This window comes from Daphnia pulicaria, chromosome 2 (genome assembly GCF_021234035.1).
Source record: "Daphnia pulicaria isolate SC F1-1A chromosome 2, SC_F0-13Bv2, whole genome shotgun sequence".
NCBI lineage: Eukaryota > Metazoa > Arthropoda > Branchiopoda > Diplostraca > Daphniidae > Daphnia > Daphnia pulicaria.
Genome location: NC_060914.1, coordinates 11,511,214 through 11,529,926, shown reverse-complemented (window position 1 = coordinate 11,529,926; position 18,713 = coordinate 11,511,214). Strand labels below are relative to the sequence as shown.

The 18,713-nt window shown below is 37.7% G+C and overlaps 2 protein-coding genes and 1 non-coding gene across 3 annotated transcripts; all 3 read right to left on the bottom strand.

Moving 5' to 3' along the window:
* Positions 1-757: 757 nt before the first annotated feature.
* LOC124327748 lies at positions 758-6,336 on the bottom strand. The gene is made up of 8 exons (XM_046786744.1): positions 6,074-6,336; positions 5,795-5,999; positions 5,328-5,499; positions 2,881-3,064; positions 1,546-1,779; positions 1,341-1,469; positions 1,081-1,229; positions 758-1,001 (listed from the first exon to the last, which is right to left on the bottom strand). Exons 1-8 carry the CDS (start codon positions 6,302-6,304, stop codon positions 758-760), a joined length of 1,548 nt encoding a protein of 515 aa, XP_046642700.1. The 5' UTR covers positions 6,305-6,336.
* A 6,830-nt stretch (positions 6,337-13,166) lies between these two features.
* On the bottom strand, positions 13,167-13,249 carry Trnal-uaa. The gene has a single exon. It is a non-coding gene; the product is annotated as a tRNA-Leu (tRNA).
* Positions 13,250-16,179: 2,930 nt separating this feature from the next.
* Positions 16,180-18,271, bottom strand: LOC124327747 (ionotropic receptor 93a-like). The gene is made up of 10 exons (XM_046786743.1): positions 18,257-18,271; positions 18,082-18,147; positions 17,924-18,012; positions 17,783-17,864; positions 17,561-17,719; positions 17,277-17,481; positions 16,993-17,210; positions 16,796-16,924; positions 16,554-16,702; positions 16,180-16,474 (listed from the first exon to the last, which is right to left on the bottom strand). Exons 1-10 carry the CDS (start codon positions 18,269-18,271, stop codon positions 16,180-16,182), a joined length of 1,407 nt encoding a protein of 468 aa, XP_046642699.1.
* Between the last annotated feature and the right edge of the window lie 442 nt (positions 18,272-18,713).

Sequence of the window (18,713 nt, the reverse complement as noted above, 5' to 3'; positions counted from 1 at the left end):
TTTATTCAAAAGAACAGGGGTACACAGGTAGAAAACATAAACACGTTGGACACAGCAGGGATGAAACTAAACTGTTCTTTAAGTTAATTGTGGACATGATGCGCATTAGGAATTGATAGGCTGACTGATGTTACAATTGTTGCATCGACGCTCGGCAGTGACGGCGGGCAAACTTTGTGATTTGCTCGCACAGGAAAACAAAAAGGGAACAACGAAATCTAATCAGGAGGACAACAAAGGCGCCAGTCAAGTTCTTGAGGGACAGAGATGAGTGAACTGTGGCTGGTTAAATCGTTATTACTTTTCGTGAAAAAAAAAAGTGTTTCATCTGCGATTTCGGTTATACGAGATATTCAGAGTCACCGAGAACATATACTAGAGCCGCACCAGGGAAAGCATTTTCCATTTTCACGTATTCACGTACAGTGCCATTTTATTTCCTTGCTGAATATTTTACCCTCATTTTAAGCGCTTTTAAGTCTGACTGATTTAACCGACCGGTCTACACCTGCCAGTAGGTATAATCAACTAAATCACAAATCTTTTTGTAAACGACATACTGGGAAAAACAACGAGTACGATGAAGCTTTGAATTTCTACTTAGGACTAAACACTATAGGCCTAATTGGTGTATTAAATTCCTACTCAAACAAAGTAAAACATTTACGTATTTGTTAAGAGACTATATAAAAGCTTAATGTAGTTTCAGACAAAGATGCTGTCAATGGGTTGATTTGAAATTTCAGGAGATGTCTTATTATTTGACATTGCGATTATCACTCATCGAAATGATTTGCTCGACAAGAAAGGCCAAAAATGAAACACTGAATCCAATCAATAGAATAATAAAAGCACCCGTCAAATTTTTAAGGGAAATTGGCCTGTGTTCGGATTCCCGTTTCTTGTATCCTTTTTTCACGTTGGCCATACACTGGCGTGGCATTGGGCGGAACCAAGAGTCCCAGTGGTCAATTATTCCAGTTTGAAGCAGGTCCAAAAGGCTATTTTTTTTAATTGACAACAATTACAATTAAATAGGTGCACAAATAACTAGCCAAATGAATGCAAATTTTGTTTTACCCTTTGTTCATCGTTTCGGTGTAGGGGCTGTGTTTTTGAAGCGCAAAAGTCACGGGTAAACTCAGGAAACAGTCACCTGCCATCTGTAATCCACACTTGCCCGTCTTTTCAAAATTTCTCTTAATGGCATCCATTTGGAAGTTTCTCGACTATAGTTTTGCACACAAAAAAAATAATAATTATAAATAAATAAAACAGTTGAGCAACTATTAGATTTTTCGAAACAGTTTTAAATTTTAAATATTTGTCATTTATTTTACATCGGCAAAGGTGTTTCTCGAACCCGGCGTGATTAAACTGAGACACTGCGATACCAAATTACATCGTGAATTGGGAAACGAGTCGATGTTTTTTCGTAATTTCAAAAACACGCCCGTAGCATTGGGATCCTTTTTTAGTAGAATCAGTAAAGAAAAAATATAAATCAGTTACATTAACTTAATCGCAAATTCTCCAGCAACTTACCATAACAAAAATATTTAGCGTCGCACCGTGCCGAAATAGTAGATTGACATCGGTACTTTCAGCGACGCCATACATGGAATCGACTAGCGGATTATTGACGGGTGCCACGACGTAGGTGAACAGAGTAGAAGTGTAAGCCTGGACGAAGATGAAGGCGGCCAGGGTCCAAACGCCAGCGACCAGTCGAAACGGTAAACGCGAGGGGTTGTCAACTCGATCCGAAGGTGTACGGATCTTAAATCCAAAAATCAATTTTTCAGATTTTTCAGATTTTTTCAGATTTTTTCAGATTTTTCAGATTTTTTCAGATTTTTTGATTTTTTCAGATTTTTTACGATTTTTTGGATTTTTGGGGGGATTTTTAGATTTTCTTAAGATTTTTTCGATTTTTTCAAGATTTTCGTGATTTTTCAGGATTTTTAAGATATTTTGCAAAATTTTTTTCTCTTATGTAATAAACAAGTTAAAGACAGAATCCTTTTATTAAGTTTTTCATTTCCATAACAGTGATATCGGAAGAAAACAAAAGTTGGGACTCATTATTTATCACAGGGGGAGGCAAACTACATATATAATTACTACAGCAATGATACCCGTGCGCAAACATTGGCTGCTCGATAAGTCTTTTTCCTGTTAATTGCTGGTTGACATGATCAAAACAATACCAATCACATTGAGCACCCACTTTTTTCTCTCCGTCCCAGTTATAAATGATTTGCTTCATCTCATTTTTCCCCCCGGACATCAACATAAAAGAAAGTACACGTCCCACCAAAACTCTTTGTTTCTTTTTTTTACCTCTACCAGTTACATCACTCTTAAACATACACCAATCCCCAATACGAATTTTCCTTTTTTCAAAAAAAAAAAAAAAATAATCAATTTTTGTGCAAGTAAGAAATTTGAGCTCTGAGTAACTCTTTTGAGGCGATCGTTACTCTGTTTTTTAACTCCATTTTCACAAAGCCTATTGTCTGCTTTTTAAAAGTTACTATACGGCCCCATCTTCTCTTGTTATTACGATAAAAGGACTAGACAAAATCTCTTGGTCAGTATCACGAACGGCTTTTCCTTTTCGCAACATTTTATCAGTCTGCTTTCTAACAAGGAACTGTAATCTGTAAGCTGCGCGCCTTCAATTTATTTCAATAAATTCTTTTCGTAAGAATCAATGAAATTAAAAGTATCCTCTCCTTCGCAAGCAACTTCTTCACATTCATCAAATTCAAAAGCGTCATCATCAGTAGGGGCTGGCGCTTCCAACGACTCGCTTAATTTAAAGGCTAAACGCGCGTCAAAATTGAAAATTTTGTCATCTGAGTCGCCTAAACAAACCCCCAGTGCTTCCAATTCCATTTTGGCGTCGACCCTAGCCTTTTCCATCGTATTTTTAATTTCATCCAAAGAAGGAAGTGTGTCGCACAGGTTGCCATAACGTTCTTGGTTTTTAATATGCCTCGGATACACAATGTTATCAGCTGAACCGAGGGATGTTAAACGAATGTGGGCATCAGCCTTCCTACATCGGTGAATTAAAAAATCGAGCAATGTAAACGTCAATTGGGTGCTCCCAACCGGTGAAAAAGAGCGACAAGCCTTGAAATATGACTCGCAAGGCTGACTAGAAAAAAGCCAAGGTTTGAACAGCTGTGGTGTGTTGTCTTTTCCTAGCCTGACTATTAACATAATTAACCCATGAGCATTGAGTTCAGAACATAGATATGCATTGGGGGTAACAAAATGTTTACCTAGGGGGTAGGTACAATCACAAGACATCCAATATCTCCAGCAACGAAGACTAAATACTCGAGGGGTTGTCAACTCAAAAAAATCCTCGTACACCCTCGGATTTTTTCAAAAAAATCCCTAAAAAATCCCAAAAATCAAAAAAATCAAAAAAATCAAAAAATCAAAAAAATCCCAAAAATCCCAAAATTCCAAGAATTTTGGTTTAATAAATCGACAAAATTTTACAAGAATCGATTTTTTTCGTTTTTTCTCTTAGAGGACAAAATGAATTATGATGCGGTCCGTCGTTTAAGCAATCCGAAGCTACGTTCGTTACTGAAACAAGTACCGGGAGCGGAAGGAACAATCTTTTATCTTAAACTTATGGATTTTTTGACAAATAGCTTTATTGATAAGAAACTTGATCCCCCCACCAAATGTGGTTTTCAGTATTTAGTCTTCGTTGCTGGAGATATTGGATGTCTTGTGATTGTACCTACCCCCTAGGTAAACATTTTGTTACCCCCAATGCATATCTATGTTCTGAACTCAATGCTCATGGGTTAATTATGTTAATAGTCAGGCTAGGAAAAGACAACACACCACAGCTGTTCAAACCTTGGCTTTTTTCTAGTCAGCCTTGCGAGTCATATTTCAAGGCTTGTCGCTCTTTTTCACCGGTTGGGAGCACCCAATTGTCGTTTACATTGCTCGATTTTTTAATTCACCGATGTAGGAAGGCTGATGCCCACATTCGTTTAACATCCCTCGGTTCAGCTGATAACATTGTGTATCCGAGGCATATTAAAAACCAAGAACGTTATGGCAACCTGTGCGACACACTTCCTTCTTTGGATGAAATTAAAAATACGATGGAAAAGGCTAGGGTCGACGCCAAAATGGAATTGGAAGCACTGGGGGTTTGTTTAGGCGACTCAGAAGACAAAATTTTCAATTTTGACGCGCGTTTAGCCTTTAAATTAAGCGAGTCGTTGGAAGCGCCAGCCCCTACTGATGATGACGCTTTTGAATTTGATGAATGTGAAGAAGTTGCTTGCGAAGGAGAGGATACTTTTAATTTCATTGATTCTTACGAAAAGAATTTATTGAAATAAATTGAAGGCGCGCAGCTTACAGATTACAGTTCCTTGTTAGAAAGCAGACTGATAAAATGTTGCGAAAAGGAAAAGCCGTTCGTGATACTGACCAAGAGATTTTGTCTAGTCCTTTTATCGTAATAACAAGAGAAGATGGGGCCGTATAGTAACTTTTAAAAAGCAGACAATAGGCTTTGTGAAAATGGAGTTAAAAAACAGAGTAACGATCGCCTCAAAAGAGTTACTCAGAGCTCAAATTTCTTACTTGCACAAAAATTGATTATTTTTTTTTTTTTTTTGAAAAAAGGAAAATTCGTATTGGGGATTGGTGTATGTTTAAGAGTGATGTAACTGGTAGAGGTAAAAAAAAGAAACAAAGAGTTTTGGTGGGACGTGTACTTTCTTTTATGTTGATGTCCGGGGGGAAAAATGAGATGAAGCAAATCATTTATAACTGGGACGGAGAGAAAAAAGTGGGTGCTCAATGTGATTGGTATTGTTTTGATCATGTCAACCAGCAATTAACAGGAAAAAGACTTATCGAGCAGCCAATGTTTGCGCACGGGTATCATTGCTGTAGTAATTATATATGTAGTTTGCCTCCCCCTGTGATAAATAATGAGTCCCAACTTTTGTTTTCTTCCGATATCACTGTTATGGAAATGAAAAACTTAATAAAAGGATTCTGTCTTTAACTTGTTTATTACATAAGAGAAAAAAATTTTGCAAAATATCTTAAAAATCACGAAAAATCACGAAAATCTTGAAAAAATCGAAAAAATCTTAAGAAAATCTAAAAATCCCCCCAAAAATCCAAAAAATCGTAAAAAATCTGAAAAAATCAAAAAATCTGAAAAAATCTGAAAAATCTGAAAAAATCTGAAAAATCTGAAAAATTGATTTTTGGATTTAAGATCCGTACACCTTCGGATCGAGTTGACAACCCCTCGTAAATACTGAAAACCACATTTGGTGGGGGGATCAAGTTTCTTATCAATAAAGCTATTTGTCAAAAAATCCATAAGTTTAAGATAAAAGATTGTTCCTTCCGCTCCCGGTACTTGTTTCAGTAACGAACGTAGCTTCGGATTGCTTAAACGACGGACCGCATCATAATTCATTTTGTCCTCTAAGAGAAAAAAACGAAAAAAATCGATTCTTGTAAAATTTTGTCGATTTATTAAACCAAAATTCTTGGAATTTTGGGATTTTTGGGATTTTTTTGATTTTTTGATTTTTTTGATTTTTGGGATTTTTGGGATTTTTTAGGGATTTTTTTGAAAAAATCCGAGGGTGTACGAGGATTTTTTTGAGTTGACAACCCCTCGGGTAAACGTTTCGACGGACAGGAACCCCCTGAAATTCAACAGAATAGTGATGATGGCATCAAATACTGTGATAACTTCTTGCATCTCAAATCAAACCTTGTGAGAGTAACATGCCAAAGACGTAGAGGAACTGCTTTCCATCTCCCTTCTTTACTCTAGACGGATGACTTTCTGGTGGTTTGTTCCTGATGTTTTTACGGTTGGGTTTTCGAACAGAATCGATTTTAGGCAGCAATCGATATTGCAACAGATTCAAGATGATGATGACTCCCATCATGGAAATCAACATTCCCAACCAGACCTTAACAAAAGGATATTTTTTGAATTAATTACACAGATAGTGAGGTGAGAATGGAATTGATTTCGTTCACTTACCGGCCATTGGAAAGGTTTGACGACGGCGTTGATGTTGACCGTGTCTTCGGTGACGGCAAAGAGAAGATCGTAGCAGTCGTACATCCAAGGCACAGTCAAATCTGCCAGTTTCATACGTCCAGAAGTTGCTGTCACACCTGCCGTTAAGAAGTCGCATTTCTGCATAAGCGTTGAATTAATTAGTTTAATACTCGACACAATTAATAATCTAATGACCGCAGCACTCAACATCTTCCAACAAATAATTGAACAGTCCCCGTTGCTTTCCCTGCGGCTCCAATATGTTCTCGGTGACTCTGACAAACTCGTAACTGAAATTGCAGATGAAACTTAATTTTTTTCACGAATAGTAAGATATTAATTAATGAAACAGTTGGTCTATTTACGTGAAATTCAAACGGGCTTGCAAGTAATCAATGAAAACGCCTCCCTTGACTGGCCCCGTCAATCCTTTGGGGTTGCCCTCCCAGCGAGGCTTCATCATGAGAAATAGAAAAATAATAAATCAACAATTATAGTTAAGTTTTTAAATACCGTCCTATTACCCAGATAACACGAAGGTGTTGGCCATTAAGCGGATTATTCTTCGAAGACAGCGCGAAAAAACGGCCCCAAAGCGAATAGAAACAACAAACAATAAAAATATGGGACGAGAAATGATTTGACAAGTACATTTAGGCTATTATTGGTGTTCGTCTAGACTTCCAACTGATTAGTTGCTAGTGGCAGGGGATCTATTTAAATACTAGGTCTCAATAGACGTGTTGTATGTACGTGTACGTATTGGTAAGAGGACATAGCTCCATGACAACCAAAGAAATCAAATTTCGTGCTGAATTTCGCTTTCACGACATGGGCACAATGAGTGCAATTCACGAACATGAGTGACAATTGAATTTCCGATCAAGTTGATGCGCATCAATGTGTCTCCACGGGTCCCAGGTCTTAATTTTCATTAGATTAGATCAGACTAGCCGTTTTGTTAGAGATGAATTCACATTTCAATAGCATGTAGGCCTACTGCGACTTATATGATGTCACAAACTGAAATTTTCACATGTGCATATAGAGCCATAGTTAAGAGCCCGTACGACTGGTGCGCAACTGTATAGAACTCAATAAAGAGAGATATACCTCAGAGTATTTGCTTTCATTCCTTTGTGTTGATCCTTGTGCCTTGTGGTACATATTAGATGTAGGAATTACATGGATAGCTGCGGTAACTGCCACGTTATCAGCAAAAAGTATCATTCGCATTTTAGAGTTTCCAAATTTTGCGGCACAAAAACGGAAGAATCGATAGGACTGCTGTGCCATTGCTTTCATTGAAATCAAAATTGAAATGATTGTGGCTGTTTTGGTCTGAAAGTAAAATTATTTTCGGGTTTGGTGCTGCAAATTTTTATTTTTATCTTGTTTTTGGTGTAACTTTATGAGTATCAGATCAGCTGATGTCGAGCGCGGGTGAGAAAACCGCTTTTATTCCTTTTTGTGCGGTTTGGATTTAAGGGGGGGGGATCTATTTTAGTGTCGTCTGCTTTTATAGCCAATTTTGTTTACAAGTTTTGATAAAGAAACAAAGTGTAAGATTACCAAGAAAACTAACGATAATTTGAATTTGGAAACGTACGTGGCTGCACAAAAATTATCAGAACAAATCTAATTTAAAAAAATGTGATCATCGTGTTAACTCAGCTGGTTTCGGTTCTTCACGAACTCTCGATCCACTCATGCTGTTTGGCAGGTAATAAATCAAACTAAGGATTCAAATGGACTGATTTTGAGATGAGCTCAAATAGAAGAGTTAAACCTCTTCCAAATTTGTGAAATTTTAGTTTCTGACTACAGCATTTATCATGTTAGCCCCCTGTCGATGCATGGCAGTTTGTTTGCACCTTCTCCTTTTGTGCAGATTTGAGGCCTCAGTCAGCCATTGTAAGAAGATTTTCTTTTGCAGGTCTGTTGCATCAGCAACAATCTTAGTATTTTCTTTTATTTCTGTAACCGGCTAGAGATTTGAACAAGGGGTCCGCAACTCAAATTTACTTTTTATTTTTTTTACTTTTTCCTTGCTTTATTTTTCCTTTTTTACTTTTGAGATAGGCTTTCCTTCAAGCGAAAATAAAAGGGTAGGGAGGGGATGGGGAGGAGGGGGGGTTCGTTCGCGCGCGCGCCCTTCTTTTAGCACGTAAAGTAAATTTCCTTTTTTTTTCTTTTTTGCCTTTTTTATTGTATAGTAAATTTGAGTTGCGGACCCCTTGGATTTGAATGATGCATGACTTGCATACATGAAGTCATTACGTGAAAACCTTAAATTCTCTTGTTCATTTAAAGTTAGGGTTTCCCGTATGAAAACGCCCCTTTGATTAATCACTGATAATTGAAGGATATTAGCTTGATTAATTATCCAATGATTATCGCCATCAAAATTGGGACATGATTATTACTGACTAAGCATGAATTTATCACTGAGAAATGAATGGTTTTTCATTGATTTTCAAATCATATATTCACTTACTTTTGACTGATTTAATGTGAAGTTTTCAATGCTTTTTTATTGATTAGTTTTTCAATGCTTTTTTATTGATTGATTTTTCAATGCTTGTATCCAATGACTTTTTTTTATAAAATTCAAAAGCTAAATTATACTATACTAGTTTTCTTTCTCTACCAGTTTTGAACTCCTGTTGTCGGTTTTCCTTACCCTTGTTCTCCTTTTTTATTTTACTTACTTACCTATTATCCGTTATCTGTTAGAATTAATTGCAGCACGGGTTGAAATTTCCCGTATCGGGACTTGAATCATCACAACTGTGAATGGTAGCCAGACTCTATAACCAACTACCTATGACGTTGGACATTCGATAAATTTAGTAAGTTAAAGTATCTAAATCATACGTATCTATATCACTCGCTATATCAGGCGTTGTGATAAACAATTTTGTTTCGAAGAAAAAGAAAAACGTGTTGGTGGTGTGTTTGGTATTTTTAAAATCATTAAAAAATCTTTCACAAAATCATGAAATAACATATAAGAAAAATGCTAGAAATAGGATAGAGTCCAGTAACGAAATATTTGTCATTGCAAAATCAATTAGCGGATAGAAATTGTAACCGAGCCCGAAACAAATCATTCATTTATCACTAGAAACATCATTATATTGTCATTTAGGATATTATCGTTTAAAGTAGGTCTCAAAATTATGGTATCTTCCTTCATATTTACGATGATTGCGCTGTTCGCCTAGGAGTCGCTTTCGCGTTAAACCAAGACTACCACCCGTCTTACCATCATCATATGAAGAAGATCCCAACTGAAATCATACTCAGAGTTATATTCATTGATTCATATTTATAAGACCCGATCTGGGATTGAACACGGTACCTTTCGATCCATAGGAGCGTGCGATAACCATTGGCCTATGGTTGCACATTCGATTCTATATCAACCATGTTGACAAAGGCGTATGTTTCTTACATAAGGAAATTCATCCTTAATATCACTGATTTCGACGCAACAAAATAATATAAGTCAATGATTCTTCATAAGAAGAACGTGAAAAGCATTCCAAAGGCCTTTCAGTGATTATTTATTGATATTTGAGAAATCATTTGTAATGGTATTTCATTCACTATGTTCACTATTTGGTAATAATCGGCAATAAAGTCAATGAACTATCAGGAAAATATTAATCGGGATAACTAATGATTTACATTGATAATCAGTGAAAATCAAATGATTCTGGAAATCCCTGTCGTGATATTTGTCAACTGTGCTAGGCTGCTAGCCATTGAAATATCATTAAAATTTATGTTGGGAAAACTTAGTGATTTAAACTGAGCAGTATTCAATCAATCAAAAGAAATCATTGGATAAAAAATCATTCTCAGTGATAATTCTCAGTGGTAAAACTGGTAATCCCTGAAATATCACTGAAATCTGAGGAAAGCTCAGTGATATGAACTGAGAAGTAATTATAAAAATCAATAGCAAGCTGTATAAAAATCATTATAAAATCAAAACTACCGTTTGGGACTCATTGAACAATCATTTATTAATCATTGGAATGATTTCTTAGTGATAAATAGATGCTGATTATTGATTTATAGGTGTCAATGAAGTATGGCTATAAAATGATAAGAAATTGAAAGGTTTACTGACAATTACTGAAAATGTAAATATCAGTAGAAAATCAGTAATTTATAATAAAAAAAATATTCCATGGATTTTTACGTTATGTTCATTGATTAGTTCAATGACTAAGTTAAGTTTAATCACTGCAAAATACTTCATTTTCTGGATCTAATGATAAACCAATGAGTTTTTTGGACTCTGTTCTAATTTTTGAAATATCTTTGATTTTCCAACGATTTGTTACTGACTTTGTAAATTGATTTATCATAGAAAATCATCGCCAGTGATATTTGAGTGACATTCTTACTGACATTCTATGACATTTCAGACTGTCTATTGATTTGTTTATGATTTTCGTTGATCTGCAGTGATTTTCATTGACTCATTTCCATACGGGTTACCCACCATCTCATTTTTAAAGTTTCCTTCCTTGTTGTTTACTGTGAAATTTTTGTAACAACCATTTTTAATTTTTGATTTAGATAAACCGCATCCCGTTTGATTGGAGAAACTACCGATGCCGGTCGTCGATCGAGTTACGAGCTCTTCTTCACCTTTCTTTTAATGTCCTCGTGTACACCCATGTGAGTGTGGGTGTATTCACGAGGACCCCCTTTTTCCTATCCTGCCTGGACCCTGGTGAATTCAACTTCTCTTCAGCGGATGGAGCAACTGTGGATGCCTGGCCGTATTTCCCAGGTTTAAAGGTAGGACACAATTGAACTCTGTGTTCTTTCTTTTTGACGCGTTTTGACTATTTTGTTGCGTGATTTCGTGACGTACTACGGAATAGCCCTATTACACTACTACTCAAACCACTGAAACAAATTTTGTCCATCTAAGTTGCTAAAATTGGTTTTTAAAGTACAAACACTAAATATCGGTGATGCTGAGAAAGCTAATTCATTTGCAATTTCATGGAATATCTTGCGGTTATTCAAGTTTCGTTCAACTATCGAAGCGATTTGCTCGACGAGGGAGGCCAAGAAAGAGATGCTCAATCCGACGAAAAGAACGACAAAGGCGCCAGTCAAATTTTTCAGGGAAATAGCGGAAATAGCCGTTTGTTTGGTTTCCCCTTTCTTGTCTCCTTTTTTCACGTTGGCCCTACACTGAAGAAGTATTGGGCGGAACCAAGATTCTCAGTGGTCAATCAGTCCAGTTTGCTGAAGGTCCAAAAGTCTTGAATTGAATAGCATCAGCATTGTAACGACGAGTCAAATGACATCATTTTATTCTTCTTTATTACGTACCCTTTGCTAATCGTGTCGGTGTAGGGGCTGTGTTTTTGAAGTGCCAAAGTCACGGGTAAACTCAGGAAACAATCACCTGCCAATTGTAACCCACACTTTCCCGTTTTATCGAAATTATCTTTTATTGTGTCCAGTTGGTAAGATCTCGCCTGCAGTATTTAAAAAAAAAAAAAAAAACAAAAAAAAACAGGAGGACAAATATTATAATTTTAAAGAATTTTTGGAAATATAAGAAAAGTTGTTTTCCTACTTCGGCAAATGTGTTTTTCGAATCCGGCGTGATTAAACTGAGACACTGCGATATCAAATTACATCGTGAATTGGGGAACGAGTCGACGTTTTTTCGTAGTTTCGTAAATACTCCCCTTGAATTGGGATCCTTTTTGTTTGAATCAAATAGAAATTGGTTAAATTGAGGTAGGCAAAGTCTTGCCACTTGTCACTTCTTACCATAACAAAAACATTCAGAGCTGCACCAAATCGAAAAAAGTAGATAGAGATGATATCGGTACTTTCAGCCGCTTTCAGCGACGCCATGCATGGAAGTTTAAATAAGCGGGGGATTGACAGGTACCATGATGTACGTGAGCAGGGTAACGCCACTCTTGACCGGTCCCGTCAATCCTTTGGGGTTCCCTGGCCAGCGAGGCTTCATGGGAATTAAAGTGAAATCAATTAAAAATCAAAGTTAATTCTCTTGACGTCCTTAATTACCCAGATGGCTCGAAGGTGTTGGCCATTAAGCGGATTAAATTTAGAAGAGAGCACGGAAAATCGGCTCCAAATTGAATAGCAAACGACGATAACGGGGGACGTGAAAGGCCTCGACATTTGGACTTGTTGGGATTCGTTAAGACTTACGATTAGACTTACGACTGATTGGGTTTTCGGTGCTTAAGATATTATATGACAGTTGACCACCTCTCATATGTTATAGTATTGCGCACACCATTTTGTTACAAGAGTATAGCATCCCCATCAAACCCTAGCGCACAATCTAGAGTTATTGTGAAAGCGGGTGAAACATGTGAATTTTGATTCCGAATTAGATTTACATTCGAATATCTCTCACACAGGTCATTGTCGCGATAGCAACTGGCAGCCTCACACAATGAAATTTTCACGTTTGCATACAGATGGATTCATTATCAAATAATCCATGCATTGAAGCATGTGCGTCTGTGGTTGAAATGTAATACCCTTGAAGAAGGGAGAGATCCCTTATTGTATATGCTTTTCACTCCTTTGTCATGGATCCTTTTGACATGAATAAAGAAGAAGGTGTATGTACGCAGTAGAATGCAGCTGCCAGTTCAGGTCGTTGGCTGGTTCGCTGGTCAGAGAAACTTTGCGGTAATATAGGCCCTATAACATGTCCGGGGAGATTCGTCGGTTATTTCCGATGGGGTAAAACATACTTTATCAACATACTCTTCTCATTGACTTGTCTACGTTAGCATATGTGTAGGCTAATACGTATCTCGGGTTATGTAATTCAACTCATCAGCTGCTCTAGTTCGCATCATGAATGTCTAGATCGTGTCGCTTTTTGTTCCGGTCGATGGGCTAGTGGAGATATTGATACAAATTTTCCTTTCAACCAAGCATTTCCTAGCACTCTTACGCAACGACTGACATTTCTCAGTGTCAACAAAAGTTTTTGGGTTGTTTGTAAATATCTGAAAGTGAGATAAGTTTTACTTCATACCAGGTGTGGGGTTCGAACCCACGTCTCTATACAGAGACCAGATCTTAAGTCTGGCGCCTTAACCACTCGGCCAACCTGGTGGTCTTTTAATTAACTAAGTTGTACTACATAATCGATAGAAGGAATTCGTTTGCGCTTCTTTATTCAAAAGAATACGGGGTACAAAGGTAGAAAACATAAACACGCTGGACACAGCAGGGTTGAAACTAAACTGTTGATTAATTTAATTTTGGACATGATGTGCGCATTAGGAATTGTCGATGTTGTATTACAATTGATGCGTCGACACTCGGCAGTGACGGTGGGCAAACTTTGTGATTTGCTCGCACAGAAAAACGAAAAGGGAACAACTAAATCCAATCAGGAGGATGACAAAGGCGCCAGTCAAGTTCTTGAGGGACAGAGATGAGTGAACTGTGGCTGGTTTCTTACTGTATCCGCTGTTGATGTTGACACTGCACTGGAGTGGCATTTTGCGGAACCACAAGTCCCAGTGATCAATTATTCCAGTTTGTTGCAGTTGCAACAGCCTTTCAGACAGAAATTGAAAAAAAAAATCAAAACTATAACTGCAATTATTTATGGCAGTGAGCCGAATAGTTTACCCCATATTAATGGTGTCAGTGTAGCGACTGTGTTTCTGTAAGGCCAGGCCAACAGTGGTACTCATGAAACATTCCTTGGCCAACTGTAGACCACATTTCCCGGTTTTTTCGTAATTATCTTTGATGGCATCCAATTGCCCACTTCTCGCCTGCATCTCAAATCAATTAGCAAGTTTTTAATGTGTGAAATTCTAATTGGGAAAATTATATACATCCGCAAAGACTTTTCTCGATCCCGGGGTCACCCAACTGATCAGCACTCGGACACCAAATTGCAACGGGAATTGGGAGTCGAGTTCAGGTTTTTCTTGATTTTTAAAAACACTCCCGTCGCATTGGGATCCTTCATTGGGCCAAATATAATTTCACTTGATGTGTAATATGCCATTCATGATGTTTTAGAAATTCATGAATTGACTATACCGAAACTAGAATATTCATTGTCGATCCTTTTCTAACGAGCAACTGGATATCATTACTATCCAATATGTCGTTGATGGAATTGATAAGCGGCGATTGACCGGCGCCACGACGTAGGTGAACAATATCGACGTGTAAGCCTGGACGAATATGAAAGCGGCCAGGGTCCAAACGCCAGCCACCAGTCGAAATGGTAGACGTTTTGACGTGCAAGGACCGCCTATAATTATTGTAAATTACATTTCTCAACTGAATTAAAATTTGTATTAAGGTGAAAACTGAACCTTGTGTAAGCAAATTGCCGAAAACGTAAAGGTAATGTTTTCCAACTAATGTGCTGCGACGATGGCTCATTGGCTGTGACGTAAGAGATTGTGAGTGGCGGTCGAGGTACCACTGGATTGAATACAAAACGGCGATGACGCAAATCATAGAAATGGCAATGCCCAACCAAACCTAGAATATAATAATCATTTCCATTTCGATTGTAATCTAGATTTTAAAATTAAATGAATATTATTGCAATCTCCACATACCGGCCATTGGTATAAGGTTTGATGACGGCTTTGAAATTAGCGGAATCGTCGTGAACGGCAACGAGGAAATTGTAGCATTCGTAAGCCCAGGGCACCAAATCGACGACTTTGATTCGTTCGTGCGTTGGCGGTACGCCTACGACCAACAAATCAGATTGCTAAGAAAAAACAACGATAGAATGGTCATTTTCATAAATTCAGGTTTTTTTTTAAATAAATTAAAAATCAAATAAACTTAACGTTTTCGAACAAATAGCTGAAAAGTCCTCGTTCCTTTTTTAGTGGCTCCATTCGATTTTCGGTGACTCTGACCATCTCGTATCTAAAAGAAAGAAAAAGATAAACGTCATCTTTTTATAATTTGATTCATTAACTGTCATCACGTGAAATTGAAGCGGGCTGCCAAATAATCGATGATGACGCCTCCTTTCAACGGACCTGACAGTCCTTTTGGATTTCCTTCCCATCGAGGCTTCACATATTCTCAGTGGCAAAATTAAGCAAAATAATTAGAAATTTCTAAAATTTTGTTCTTACCCTAACAACGCGGAGGTGTTGGCCATTGAGCGTATTGCACTTTGAGGACGACACAATTAGAATTAACACTAGAATGAAAACTCTGAAAGGAATTGGCATTTTCGAAACGCGCAGGCACTCAACTAAGACGAGAGTTTCGAGTGAGCTGTTACCTGGCAAATCATTTCTATGTATGTGTCTAAGTGGTTTCGATCGTCGAAAGTTTACAGTCGCGCAGAATCCCCGTAACAGATTACCAGTTGACTTTGATTGTCAACTAAATTAGGCTATTCCTCATTTCGGGAAGAACAGTAATATTAGAGAGATATAAAACCAACAGTCGATGGGAAATCATCCGTTCAATATTAAAATAGCCGTCAATCAATGTTAGAAGAGTCTAGTCATGGCGACATCCTGCACGTCCATCGGCAGCTTGATCCCATCAGGATCGAGAATTATTTTCGGCTCGATGGGAATGATTAGACTCCAATGTTCAACTTCCAGCATAGCAACCGGTGGACTGTTAAATACAAACAACGGAATAAGACGAACAGACTTTCGACCGTCCAACGTCAAAAAAGAAATTAGAGTCTGATCGAGTCTGATGTCATTCATTTGAAAAATAACTTATGCGTCCACGCAACGGCACGATTCAAATGAATGACCGATCAATGCGCATATTATCCGATAAGAAACGATTCATCATCGCGCATATTAGGACTATATCGTATGTATTACGTTCAACAGAATTTCGTTTTAGGTCAGTGATTAATACTAAACCGATTCTTAAAATCGACCGTATAAAAATCCGACTAACGGATTAAAGAATGTTAAATATAGTGACATCTTCCAGAATCGTATAGTCCGCTGGATTATACTGGAACGTGTGTTATAATTACTTAGATTACTGCATAGTTGGGAAGTTGATCACACTTAATTGATAGTGGGTTCTTCCGCATTTGTGGGGGGTTCCATGACGAGATTGACGACCTTTTTCGTTTTAAACATTTGACGTTGAGGTACGGAGAAGATGAGTTCGCAAAGAAAGGCCAAAAACGAAAGACTAAATCCAATCAATAGAACGACAAAAGCACCAGTCAAATTTTTAAGTGAAATAGACGTTTCCGCTTTCTTGTATCCGCTTTTTGTGTTGGCCGTACATGGGCTGGATGGATGGAATTTCAAGTCCCAGTAGTCCATCAATCCGCTTTGTGCTAGCTCCATTATCCTGTAACGAAATTACCGCCAAATATTTTCCAGAAAGCTTTATTCGATGGAAGAAATGGATGGATATAATAGTGTTATACCCTCTGTTGATGGTGTCAGTATGGCGACTGTTTTTCTGTAGGGCTATCGACACAAAGACAGTCAGAAAGGATTCGCTGGCTAATTGCATATCGCATTTTTTAGTTTGATCAAAGTGCCTTTTGATGACTTCCAGCTGGGGACTATGCGCCTTTTGAATTCATAACAATATTTGATTAATTAAACGCATTATTTTTTAATGTTTGTTAACCTAACGAATAAATCGTCGTGATTTCATAATTACATCGGCAAAGGTGTTTTTCGATCCGGGCTTGATCATATTGATGCACTCTGATATGAAATTACACTGGGAATTTGGGAAGGAGTTCAGTTTTTTCCTCAATTTCAATAAGATTCCAGTCGCGTTGGGATCCTTTTGCCACCAGACAATTTTTTTATTAATGGAATTAATGTTAAGAAATAATCATATAGGGAACTTACCGATATAAACTGATTCAAAGTCGATCCTTTTCTGACAAGAAACTGAATATCGTTGTGTTCAACAATGTCGTAAACGGATTTGATCAGCGGCTGATTGATCGGAGTCACGATGTAAGTGAATAATATCGACGTGTACGCCTGGACAAAGATGAAAGCGGCCAAACACCAAACGCCAGCCACAAAACGATAAGATAAACGATTCGATCTGCAGTGCCCACCTGCAACGAAATATTTTCAACGTATTTCTCTTCTTACAGTTAACGGAATAAAAATTGTGACCAAACCTTGTGACATCAAATTGCCGAAAACGTAGATGTAATGTTTTCCAGCTCGTCTTACGTAATAAAGCCAACCCCTTTGAGTTATTTTCCCATTGTTGGATACTTTAGAAGGGCTAGTCTCACATAGGGAACGATAATCCAAATAGAATTCCAATAATTGTAAAACAATTATGACGAAGATAATCGAAATGGCAAGTCCTAACCAAACCTGTTTACATCCGCAAATTAATAATTTTATTGCAATAGATTAAATGGGAGCTAAGATGACGTAATAACTGTTGCTGTACCGGCCATTGAAATGGTTTGATGACGGCGTTGATGTTGGCCGTGTCACCTTGGACTGGGATGAGGAACCGATAGGATTCAAAAGCCATTGGTGTCGTCACGTCTACAACTTTAAAACGTCCGTGTGTCAGCCCCACGCCGATAACCAACAAGTCACATTGCTGCGAAAACATAATAGTTAATTAATTTCCAGTTAAATCACATTAACTTTTACTAATCCCAACATTATCCCACAAATAGTTGAAAAGTCCACGTTCCTTTCCCTGTGGCTCCAGTCTGTTCTCTGTGACTCTCACCATTTCGTACCTAGTAGAAAATTCATTTAGAAATACTTTGGGACCACAAATAGGTGTGTTATCACTTACGTGAAATTAAATCGTTCTGCCAAGGTTTCGATGATAACGCCACCTTTGACTGGGCCTGTAAGTCCCGGAGGATTTCCCTTCCAGCGAGGCTAAAATAAAGAAAAATATTATTTGACAGAAATTAGAATCCAAAACGGTGATAAATCATTTTTAAATACCCAAATGACCCGGAGATGTTGGCCATCAAGTGTGTTGGAATGCCATGACGACACAAGCGGGAGATTCTGAATTTTGTAGCAAAATATCAAAATGAAGAGCGTGAAAAGACGGAACATTCTGCTGAACGGTGGTTATGCAAGACGGTGACTTTAAAACTAATTGTTTTGTATATACTGCAGGTAGTCTCATGTAGTTGAGCAGTTGAGAGTGCATATGTTGAAACCATGGGAAATCTCTGAAACCGTCGCGCAGAATCTATCTCTGATGAAAAAGCTAGTTCATCTCGTCAACGGGCCCCCCAATCACATCTTAAATATTAAATGGGTTCTAAACTTTGGAATTTATTATGTATTGGAGTCTGTACTGCTCATCAAAGAACGAAGGTACCGATAGTCCCATAAACCCTCGTAGGTTAAGTAGATTAGTATTTTAGTAGTCGCTGTAGTTTTAGTTTGTTTGTGGGTTCGAACCCCTCACCTGGTATGATGGTGATTCATATTTTATTTTATCATTTCGAATTACAATTGCTATTCGTGTATAACACGATCGATTGCATCCGCAGATCCGCTTGGCAACAACAGCACTCCGGCAGAGTAATTGGAACCACGATTCATATTTCTGCCACTAGATG

Coding starts and splice junctions, on each gene's coding strand:
- LOC124327748 (XM_046786744.1), bottom strand. CDS start 6,304: ATGTTGAGTGCTGCGGTCATTAGATTATTAATTGTGTCGAGTATTAAA. Junction 6,000..6,073: donor TCAAACCTTTCCAATGGCCG/GTAAGTGAACGA, acceptor CCTTTTGTTAAG/GTCTGGTTGGGAATGTTGAT. Junction 1,002..1,080: donor ACCGAAACGATGAACAAAGG/GTAAAACAAAAT, acceptor TAAAAAAAATAG/CCTTTTGGACCTGCTTCAAA.
- LOC124327747 (XM_046786743.1), bottom strand. Junction 16,925..16,992: donor CTTTGAATCAGTTTATATCG/GTAAGTTCCCTA, acceptor TGGTGGCAAAAG/GATCCCAACGCGACTGGAAT. Junction 16,703..16,795: donor CGAAAAACACCTTTGCCGAT/GTAATTATGAAA, acceptor TGAATTCAAAAG/GCGCATAGTCCCCAGCTGGA.